We start from the raw sequence: 11,192 nt of genomic DNA on the forward strand, positions 1-11,192 counted from the left end.
CACTACTTTGTTTTTGCTTTTTGAAAAGAGTTAATGGATTTCCTATTTTTAGAGCATTTTTAGGTTTGCTGAAAAAACTGATCAGAAAATAGTTCCCATATCCCCCCACCCCCAGTTCCTCCTGTTACTAACATCTTGCATTAGTGTGGTTTACTTGTTATAACTGATGAGCCAATACTGATACGTTCCATAGTTAACCTCAGGGCTCACTCTAGGCCCGTACATTCTGCGGGTTTGGACAGATGTGTAATCCGTGTGCCCGATACTGAGAGTGTCACACGGAGTAGTTTCACTGCCCTGAACCCTCTGTGCTGACTGCCCCTCCCGTCCCCCCGACTCCTGGCCCCCACTCGTCTTTTACCGTCTCCACGGTTTTGCCTTTTCCAGAATGTCACAGACTTGGAATCGTACCGTGTGTAGCCTTTTCGGACTGGCTTCTTTTACCTCGTAATATACATTTAGGGTCCCTCCAGGTCTTTTCACGGCTCGACAGCCCGTTCCTACTTAGTGCCGACCCACATCCCGTTGTCTGGATGGACCACAGGTTGTCCGTTCACCTGCTGACGGACACCTCGGCTGTTCCAGGGTTTGGGGGCTCTGAATGAAGCCGCTGTGAACACCCGTGTGCAGGTTGTCGTGTGGACACAAGTTTTCAACTCTTTAGGTAAATACCAAGGAACGTGATTCCAGGATCACGTGGTAAGAGTGTTTAGTTTGTAAGAAACCGCCAAACTGGTCTTCCGAAGTGGCTGCCACATTTTGTGTCCCCACCAGCCACGAGTGAGTGTTGCTGCTGCTTTATACCCTCACCTGCATGTGGTGGTGTTAGTGTTTTGGATTTTAGCCATTCCAACAAATGTGTGTTTACTTTTTTTTAATGTTTGGATCTTTAGTCACAAAGAACGACTTTCCAGACTAGCTGAAGCAGCCACATCAATAACAGACAGGCTGTAGGCAGAGGCAAGGAAGAACACAGCAAGGAAGGCAGGCTGATAAAAGGTTCCGTTTACGGGGAAGAGCTAGTGATCTAAACTTGTACGCAATTAATAATTGCTTCAAAAATACATAAAATAAAAATGACAGAACTGCAAAGAGAAATGGACAAATGCCTACTCTGATGTGGCTCATTATTTCACGGAAATCAGTGGGCTAGAGGGTCTTGAGGACGGGGTGTCTGGGCAGAAGAGACATTGGAAGGTCAGTTGCCAGAAGGAATGCCCAGGACGAGGAAGTGTGGGGCGTGCCACTGCTTGTTAGCTTCATAATTGCCAAGAAACTCTATCTTGATGTAACACTTCAAACTAGAATAGGGGTTTGAACAAGGTCTATATGTTGCATTTAGTGGAAATGTGTCTTAAGTCTGCTAATCCATATCAATGTCCCCTTCCTCTTTAAAAAAAAGAATTACTTCCCACTTATTTCTTGGGAAAAAGCAGTCATTTGCCCTATGGGGGCTTGGATGACTACATCCCTACTCTCTCTTTTAATATGTTCCTCTTTCCCCTGTATTTTGTATGCATTAGTAGTCACATCCAGAAACTTGATCAGATCAGTTTGTTTCTCATCAAGAGTGCTCTGTGTTGCATTGTGCAGGATTCAATGGCTTCACACCAGGAGGCACTTGATATCTCTTAGCAAAGTTTGGGTCACTCATGGGTTCAGAGGGTCAGCTGAACCTTCCGTTATTTTCATCAGTCTTCTACCAATTGGCTTTCACTACCATTATGATATTGCCGATTATTTCTTCTGCATTTATTAGATGGAATTCGATACATAACTTCCCTCCACCAATTTATCCTGAAATACAGTTCATAGGGGAAAGGCAGAATGGATGTATTTTTAGAATAATGGGTTATTGTACTAGCAACCTTCAAGATGACCGATGGAATGGGTGTTAATACTGTTTTAAGCGCATGCATTTTATTATATTTGATGTGTTTCTATTCAGTGCAGCCATTATTCTTTTTGATGTTGAAATTGTTGACTTGTTGGCCATTCAGAGCCTTTCGCTTTTGTCACCCTGCCCCTCTGGCAGGTGTCTCTCTGGGAGCAGCCTTGCTTTGCGGCACAGGGAATCCTAAACTCATTTTGTATTACCTTCTTCCCCAAATCTCGAAGGAGCCCTAGTTCCTTTTAAACAGAAATGGTGTACTCTTCCAAGAGTGTGTTTACTGCTGGGAGGGGCCCAAGAGCACTGCCCACCCAGGTCCAGAACATTTAAAGTTTCATGGCGGGGGTGGGGGGTGGGGGTGGGAGAGCTGGCCAAAGCATACAGCTGGGCGAGGACGGGGTTTCCGCCCGCTTCCTCCGAGTGGTTCACCCTCATCGTGCGCTGCCCGCGACGACTGAGAACTCCGTTTTAAAACCTGTGATCTGAACTCCTGCCTCCACCGGGCCCCGGTCCAGCCTGCTTCCACCCGCCCTCTCCAACCCTAGGGCCCTCCCATGCGGGCTGTGAAAACTCACAAAGGGAAACCTCGTTTCGAACGGAGCCGAATGGAGCCGGGAGGCCAGCAGGGGGAGCTCCCGCTGCCCCACCATCTTGTCAATTGCAGACCCAAGTGGGACCTGGCGGGTCACTACTTCCCAGCCCACCAGGGGCAGCCCTGCCGGGGGCTCAGCCAAAGCGCAGCCACTACGCTTTCAGCTCCGTTTACTCCAAAGGACTTTTTGTTTACGACAGCACCGCCCAGCTCCCCCTTTCCTCTATAAAAGAGTGTTCAGCTCCTTTGTTCTGAGGCCGCACCTGCGGTCTAGCCCTCCCCTGCTTGTGTTGGATTGCAATTCTCTGCTATTCCCGAACAAACCTATTTCTGCTGGTAAAATACCTGGCCTTTTAATTTTTAAGGTTAACAAGGCAATCAGGGGCTGCTGTTTGGACCCGTGGTCCGTGGGCCACTGTGGGGGGCTGCTCTGCAGTGCCCCAAAGGCCCCACCGTGTCTGCACCCTCTTGCCAGAAGTGCACCAGCCACCCTAGCCACGGCCACCTCCTGTTTGGGCCTCTCCAACACTGGGCACCAATGTGCAACCAAAGACCCAGAAATTTCAAGAACCTTCCCTCGGTGCTCAGGATGAAGCCCCTAGCCCTTGGGCCAGAACTGAGGGTGTGCAGGGCTTGGGCTCTCCCAAGAGCTGCTGGACAACCCCCCCCCCCCCCCCCGTCAAAACATGGCTGTGGATGAATACAAACCACGACTGTGGGACGTCTTAATAACCAGCCCCTGCAGGTTGAGACTGACAACTAAATGCGGCGTGTGGCCCCGGCAGAGGGGGTGGCTGCAAAGGACACCGTGGGGACAACTGACACCATTTCAGTGGGGTCTGTGGCTCAGCTAATACTGTTTTCTCTGTACTAAGTTTCCGGGTTTGGATCATTGTTCTGGGGTAGCAGAACATCCTGTGCTCAGGAACACGAAAGGACTTAAAAGTGAAGGGACACAGCATCTTGAGCCTGATGTCAAGTGGTTTAGGGGAAAATGCAAACTCGGCTGCAGGGACTGGAAGCAGACTGCTGGTGAGTAATGGTGACCCGGGAGTTCTCTGTGCTCTGCAGCTTTTCTCCAAGTTGGAAATCACGTTCAAATTAAAAATTACCCCCAAACCTCCAACAGGTTCAACATAAACCCCCTATGGTCCCGGTGGCGCTGGAGACACCCCTCCCCCTCGCAGGCGGGCCCTCCTGACCACAGCGCACCCCACGCTGGCCCTCCTGGCTGGTGCGACTCCTTTCCTGCTCTTACACCTTTTGTCCGCGCCGGCGACCTCCGTCTCCGTCAGCCCTGGTGGGAGGATACTGGTGCGGCCGACTTCTCTGTCCTTGCGGAGCAGCTGCGGTCAGCTGCGGACTAGAGGGATGCCGAATCCCCGCTGACATACAGGGCGAGGGGCGCATCAGGCTACTCTGGGGCTTGGAAGCCTTAACGAGCGGCCCCTGTGCCGCCGGAAACGCTGCAGCGGGAAAGCAGGCCGTGCCGGAGCCCGGTGAGCGGGTCACACCTTTATTAACATTGCATTCACCAAACACCTGAGCACCGCGCGCCCTCCACGGCCCCCAGCAGATTCCGGCTCCCCTTGGGGCGGCTTCCCCTGCAGCGTCAGTGTCCACGGGCTCCTGCGTCTGGGGGACGGGAAGAGCCTGGCCCCGGGACAGACTTGGCAGAGGGGGCGGTATTCTCTGAGGCCCCGTATAACGAGGCCCGCGAGGAGACCCGGGAGCCTGGGCGCGACGGGACCGAGGATGGGACCCGGGAGCCCGGGCGGGATGGGGTCGAGGACGCGACCCGAGAGCCGGGGTGGGACGGGGTCGAGGACAGGAAATGGGAGCCCGCGCGCAACGGGGCCTGGAATGAAGCCCCTGAACCCTCCTTCGAAGGGGCCTGTGATGGGGCCCTGGAGCCCACCCGCGGGAGCCATGTCGGGGTCTGGGAGGCCCCGCGCGATGGGGCTGTGGAGGCGGCCAAGGACCCCTGATGCGAGGCGGGCCGCGCTGGTGGCGGTGGCGGTGGCGGCGGCGGCCGCCAGAGCGGCGGGCCCCCTGGGCCCCGGCGCAGCCAGCCATGCACACGCGCCAGGTCCCAAGTGTCCTCGTGCTCGCGCCGCAGCTGTTCACGCTGCTCCAGCAGCTGGCGCCGCGTGTCATGCAGCAGCTGGGCCCAGCTAAGCAGCCGCAGCAGCTCCTGCCGCAGGCGCGCGTTGTCAGCCTTGATGGCCTGCGTGTGCGCGACGAGCGCGCGCGCCGCCTCTCGCTCCGCGCGCCGCCCCAAGGACTGCACGCGCTGACGCGCCTCGCGCTCGAAGGCCGCCTTGTCCTCCAGGAAGCGCCTTTTCACACGGTGAAGCAGCTGCGTGTGATCCACGCGCATGTGCAGCAGCTCGCGCTCCAGCGCCCGGATCCGGGCCAACTGCTCCAGCTGCAGCTCCTGCGGCGGGGGCGCGGGTCAGCGCCCGGGCGCCGCGCGCCGCCACCCCTCCCGCGGGGCACGTCCGCGGGCGCGCGCGCACTGGCCTTGTATGGCTGCAGCTCCTGCACCTGCCGCGCCATCCGCGCCGCGCGCGCCTCCATCTCCAGCAACTGCGCGCGCACTCCGTTCTCGCGCCCGCGGTAGAGCGCCTCCAGCTCCGCCCGCTGCCCGTGGATCTGGGTCAGGTCCACGCGGTTCTGCTCTTCCAGCCGGGCGACGGCGCGGGCGCAGCGCTGCGCGCGCGCGCTCATGTAGCTGGCGTAGAGCCGGTTCTCCTCGCGCAAGCGCAGCGCCTCGCGGTCCAGGAAGGCGTTCTCCTGCAGCACCTGGTCCACACGCGCCTCGCAGGCGTCCAGCTGCTCCGAGAGCAGCGTGTACTCGCGCTGCAGGTACTGCGCGCGCTCCGACAGCGGCGGCTCGGCCCCGTCTCCCGCCGCGCCCGGCCGGCGCCCCGCGCTGGTCCCGAGCTTCTTCTTGGGACCCATGGACTGGGGCCTGGAGCACGGGCACGCGTGAGACCACGGCCCCCAGGCCGCTGCTCCAGCTTAGCCCTTCCCTCCCACCCCCTCCCCGCCCGCCCGAAAATTCTAGCGGGAGGGACGCGTCTCAGGGACATGAGATCGGGGGAGGCAGAGTCAGGGGCATGGGGGTCCGGGCATCGTCTCCAACCTTTACTCTTGGGCCTTTTCCGGGCCGTGGCCGTCGGTCCGTCGGGGTGTGCCCACCTTCAGTAACTTTGGCGTTCATCCTGCACGGTCTCCGTGGAGACAGAACTTAGTCGCCCTCCCCCACTCCCACCCCGTCGCTTGGGCAACGGCCCGGCTTCCCCTTCCGGCTTCTCCCCACCCCCACCGCCCGCCACTCCCTCGCCCGAAGTCGGTGCGTGACAAGCCCGTGTGCGCGCCCTGCAGAGGTCCGATCTCAGATGGGCAGGATTTTGGCTTCCGGAGGAGGACGCAGGACTTGCTTCCGAATCCCACCTAGCAGCAGCCCAAGTAGTCCCCACTGTTGGCGTGCCGGGAGACTTGGGCCCTTCGCCCAGGGGACCCTCACCGCCGGCGCCCCCATATGAGGAAATGGCGCCACAAGTTTCCGACCTTCAGCCGTGGGCAAGCCGCGCGCCCCCCGCCCCGTGTGAAACTTCCATATCTTGTCGGGACAGAGCTTCCCCACAGCTTATCATCTCTCTGGAGATCCTAGTTTTCTTCGAAGCACTTCGTGATTCTTTTCCCTCTTCCTGGGGGCCTCGGTGGGAGTTAGGGTTACCGGGAAGATCGCGTCCATTCGGATGTCATCCGTTGTCCACTGTATTTCTCCCTGGGATTTCCTCTGTGGGGTTCCTAAGCCCACACGTGTGCACCTGTTCAACTCATCCCACTCGCTCTTTTTTATTTATTTATTTTAATGTTTACTTACTTTTGAGAGAGAGAGCATGAGCAGGGGAGGAGCAGAGAGAGAAGGAGACACAGACTCCAAGGCAGGCTCCAGGCTCTGAGCTGTCAGCACAGAGCCCGACGCGGGGCTGGAACTCATGGACTGCGAGATCATGACCTGGGCCGAAGTCGGACGCCCAACCAACTGAGCCACCCAAGCGCCCCAGATACGGGGTTTTTAATAGGAAATTGGTATCTAACTTCACAGGAATGTAAGAAAAGACCAAGTAGAATCAGGGTGAAAAGCACCCGAGGCCCTGCAGTGGGGGCTCCACGGAGCCAGTGAGGATGTCTGTTCTATCTCTAGGACCTGGCGCTTCCAACCAGGGCCTCTGCTCCCGGGGCAGACGCCTGCGCTCCTCTCCCTGGCCACCCTCGAGGCCGCGCGGGGCCACCGCCCCCATTTGCCAGATTGCTACACAGGCCGCGAGGAGCGGAGGCCTGCTCTCCCCCCCCCCCCCCCCGCCCCTCCTGGGCGTGTGTGTGTGTGTCTGGCTGGCCTCGGTCTTTTAAATTCTGGTGCGAGGCGAGGGACTCCATGCGCAGAGGATTTTAAGTCGTCCCAGCCCCCGTACTTCCCGCGGATTTGTCTCCGCTTTACGGCTGACAAATGCCTCCTCCCAGGACGGGTCCGCCGAGCGTTTTGTTCTCTTCTGCCTCCGCGTTCCTCGAGACTCGCTTCTTCCCAATACTGCAATGTCCACGGAATAGTCTGGAGAGCCGCGGGGGTGGCCGCCCCCACCCGCGTGCAGCCGGATCGCCCCCATTCTGGGCGCAGCCCCGGCCTCGCCCGCAGCCCGCGTCCCGCTCTCCCCGCCCTCAAGCCACGCCCAACCCCGGATCGGCTCCGGCCCCGCCCCTCCCCCGCGCCGGCCCCTCCCCCGCGGCTCCTCCACTTCCGTCCCCGCCGGAGTCTCGGCCGCGGGGCGCTGGGCTTCGCCGCCCACCCGCGCCGTTTAGCGGAAAGCGAGGACCCCCGTTTCCTCTGCTGCCTCGCGCTTGCTCCGCGCCGCAGGCCTCGGGGCGCATGGATGGTTCCAGGCACAGTGCCTGGCCTGGAGGCAGGCCGAGATGTACCCCCAACCAGGGGCCTTTCCTGTGTTGGCGCAGAGGTGCCTCTGGCGTCCACCGGGTCCCAGCGCCGCGCACAGAGACAGCTAACCTCCGAGGGCTCAGAGTCAAAGTCAGGCTTTACCCATGATATTTCTCCCCCCTGCTTGGGGTTCTTCCCCCCCTCCCTCCGTGAATAGGGTGGTGGGGCCAAGACTGTGTCTCCCTCAGACTCAGGCTGAGGAGGGTGTGGGGTGAGGGGTCACTCACCTCTTTGGAGAACACCGAGCTGGAAAGACACTGGGAGAGAGGGGGGTGGGCTAGCTGTCTGCTCAGCTTCCGCCCAGGCTGCCCCTGCCCAGCTCTCTGCTGGGGGCTTGCCGCGGACCCCCAAGGCAGTTTCTTGGGTTGAAGCTCACACGACTCGGCAGGGTACTCAGTACCCACCGCACACGCGGCCACACCCCCCACCCGCAGGCGAGCTTCTCAAAGGCCCGCTCACCTGCCCCCGTCTTGCTGTGGCTTCTGCCTTGGACGCCCTCCCTACTCAGCTTCTGAGACTTGGGGTGAGCCCCCTTCCTCAGGAGTAGCCGGTGGTGGGGTTGGGCTGTGCTTGACCCCCGGGGTGAGCGCTGCCAGCAGCCTCCGCCTCTATTTCACAGATGGAGAAACTGAGGCACAAGGTGATTTTTGTCCCAGGACCCCTGGAGTCACGAGGGCTGTGACTTAGGCATTGGTGGCCTCTTCCTGCCGTATACCGCCTCTTGCCGAAGCTTCCCCCCACCCCTGCCCTGTGTCCTGATGCAAAGGGCAGAGCCAGCCACTGGACCCACCCCACAGCAGCCTGAGGCTGGCACATGCCTGGCGCCCGCGACCCTTCTACCTGCCAATGCCAGCTGGACCCGTAGAATGGGTGGATTCAGGCGACACCAAAACCGGTTCTGGAAGCTCAGCTGTGGGTGGGAGGCTGACACTCAGGACAGCCAGATACTGAACAGTGGTCAGAGGAGGGAACCCTGGGGAGCCCGGTGGTAGGGATGCTCCAGCCCCACCCCAGCAGTACCTCCTCTCTTGACCAGAAGCACGGGGTGGGGGGGGGGTGGGGCGCTGATGGCGATCACCACCACAAAGGGGATGGTGGGCAGGAGCAAAGTCCAGCAGGAGAGCCTATCTACCCAGTGTGTCCTCTGGCTGGGGTCAAGCCCTGGGGATCCCAGGCCTGGCTGTTCTCTGGGCCCTGGGGGGGACCAAATCTGTCCCCTCGCCTGTGTCCTAATTTGGGTACCACCTGCGGGCCTGCCCCTCCACCCCCAGCCCCGGGAATTGGCTTTAGGCTGGGCACCGGGCAGAGACCCTTCTTCCTCAAGTGGCCTTCCCTTCACCCCAGGTACCTTGGAACCGGTGCCAGACCCACGCCAGCCTCACAGTCAGCCCCAGGTGGAAAGCCCAGATCCGGGCCACGAGGTGCGTCGGCTCCCACAGCCACGGCTGCCCCTGGAGGAAGCGCTCTGCCCTCCCCGACACACGGTGCAGGTGCCGTGAGGGCCCTGGCCGGCCTGCCACAGCTTCACAGGAGCCAAGACAGGCCCGGGCCCGCAGGAGTCGCTGGTGGGTGCAGGGAGCACACGAAGGCCGGGTGGGGCTTGTGGTGATGCTGCCGTGGTGAGCCTTGGGTCTGGCCTGCTCAAGGTCAGCGGGGTCACAGCTTGAGGGCAGGCTAATGAGCTTTGAAAGGCCTCTCTGGGACCGAGGGGAGGGCCTGTGGGCTTGCCCCCCCTCCCCCCACACTGAGGGGGTCAAGCCAGGTAGACTGGGGCTTGGGGTGTGGCCTAGGTCAGCCGGCATGTCCCCCCTCCCCAGGAATGCCACTACCTCTGTTTGTGAGGAAGAGGATGACAGACAGAAGGATGCCCGGTGTCCAGAGCCCCCCCCGCAGGCCCCAGTGGCGATGCCCACACCCACGTCTGCAGGCTGGCTCAGAGATGCCCCTGAGAGACAGCTCTGAGGGGGAGCCCAGCCAAGGGCACACCTCCTCCGGGACCCTCGTTCCCGAGTCGGACTCGTGATCTCAGAGACAACCACATCTATACCCTCAACGTGGCTTCCTGGAGTGACCTGGAGTACCTGAGTCCATAGCCCGTGCCAGGACCAGGAGAGAGGACAGGATGGCTTTGGAGACCCAAGTGCTGGAGGACTGTACCAGGCCCATTCCAGCAGCGTGGGAGAGGCTGTACATGGGACAGTGGCTACAGCTGTGACGCAGGTGTGGACACAGATGTGCTATGTCTCAGACTTTGACCCTGAGGGGTGGGGGTGGGGCGCACTCACATGGACGATGAGAGGACGCGGCCTGGGAGGTGGGGACCGAGTGAGTTTGGTCTCCTGAGCTACAAGGAGGCCGGCAATGGATGAAGCAGGAAGTTCCCGCCACATCCTTTCACCCTGGGGACTTTGACCTGCCACACACCCGCTCCCTGCTGGCTCTGGGCCTTCTGGACAAGGCCTCCCCAAGCTGCCGTGATTCTCCCACGTGTCAGCTGAAAACGAACTACACAGTCCGCTTTTTAGCTAACTCCTAATAAATACTCCAGTTGATGAGGCACTCCAAACGAAGCCGAGGGTGACGACCGCGTGCAACAAAATTGGTTGTCGGCTAACAATCGATGAGAAAGTAAACTCTTTTGCCCAAATTCACATCCGCAGGGGTAATGTTTGGACAAGGCACCGTGGCGCTTTGCAGACATGCGGCCCCATGAGAATACACGTAACAGCAGCTTTAAAAGATACCAACTAATGGATGAATCAAATGCCCATTGAAAAACTGTCTTAATGATGACAGGTAATGAAGTTCACTCAGCAGAATTCTTTATGCTGAAGCTCCCTGATGTCGGTCTGATTTTGCTTAGTGACTCTCGGTGGCCAAATGGCAGGGTCAGGAACGCCTCTAGCTTGGGGTTCGTGGGGGAAGGCGAGGAAAAGAGGGACCGGCCTGTCAGTTGTCACATATCTTTGGTGCTCTGATGCCAGCCGCCCTCAGCAGGTGCACAGGACTGGGAAGAGGCTCCCGCTAACCCAGCTCATGAAGGATCCTGCTGCCCTCTCCGGGCCTTGGGCTCTTCATCAGTGGGACCGGGTCTAATTTCCTGCAGGCTGGGCAACTAGCTATCAGCCCTCCCTCCGTGCCCATGCCTGTGCCTTCTCCTCTGCCCTCAGTCCTGGTGGGCTTATAGCTCTTCCATCCGTACTTATGTTTGTTCTTGAGTATATCTGGGGAATGCTCCCACTTGTTCAGTAGATTTGCCGTTTCAGCTAAGTTATCAAATCAATTGATGTGAGGTTGTTCCTAATAAACTCTTGTTATCTTTCTAACGTTTGAAGAATTTGTAGGAATGTACTGTCTTTCATTCCTGACATTGGTAATTTCTTTCTTAGCTCTAATGAGTCTCCTTAGATTGTATTCAATTTACCTAAAGAATCAGCTTTTAATTGTATTGGTTTTTTTCTCATGCTTGTACACTGCATTTCAATGATTCGTACTCTTATCATTACTTCATTCTTTCTACCTATTTGGGGTTTAATTTTGTTGTCTTTTTCTAGCCTTTTACAACGTTTATTTATTTTGGGGACAGAGAGAGACAGAGCATGAACGGGGGAGGGGCAGAGAGAGAGGGAGACACAGAATTGGAAACAGGCTCCAGGCTCTGAGCCATCAGCCCAGAGCCCGACGCGGGGCTCGAACTCCCGGAC

At 58.7% G+C, this 11,192-nt stretch overlaps 1 protein-coding gene across 1 annotated transcript; it reads right to left on the minus strand.

Annotated features, from left to right (window-relative positions):
• Positions 1-3,983: 3,983 nt before the first annotated feature.
• CCDC166 (coiled-coil domain containing 166) lies at positions 3,984-6,087 on the minus strand. The gene is made up of 3 exons (XM_040494653.1): positions 5,632-6,087; positions 5,007-5,457; positions 3,984-4,920 (listed from the first exon to the last, which is right to left on the minus strand). Exons 2-3 carry the CDS (start codon positions 5,445-5,447, stop codon positions 4,096-4,098), a joined length of 1,266 nt encoding a protein of 421 aa, XP_040350587.1. The 5' UTR covers positions 5,448-5,457; positions 5,632-6,087; the 3' UTR covers positions 3,984-4,095.
• Between the last annotated feature and the right edge of the window lie 5,105 nt (positions 6,088-11,192).

The sequence above is a fragment of the Herpailurus yagouaroundi genome, unplaced genomic scaffold (assembly GCF_014898765.1).
Source record: "Herpailurus yagouaroundi ecotype Mexico unplaced genomic scaffold, PumYag 186, whole genome shotgun sequence".
Taxonomy (NCBI): domain Eukaryota; kingdom Metazoa; phylum Chordata; class Mammalia; order Carnivora; family Felidae; genus Herpailurus; species Herpailurus yagouaroundi.

Coding starts and splice junctions, on each gene's coding strand:
- CCDC166 (XM_040494653.1), bottom strand. CDS start 5,447: ATGGGTCCCAAGAAGAAGCTCGGGACCAGCGCGGGGCGCCGGCCGGGC. Junction 4,921..5,006: donor AGGAGCTGCAGCCATACAAG/GCCAGTGCGCGC, acceptor CCCCCGCCGCAG/GAGCTGCAGCTGGAGCAGTT.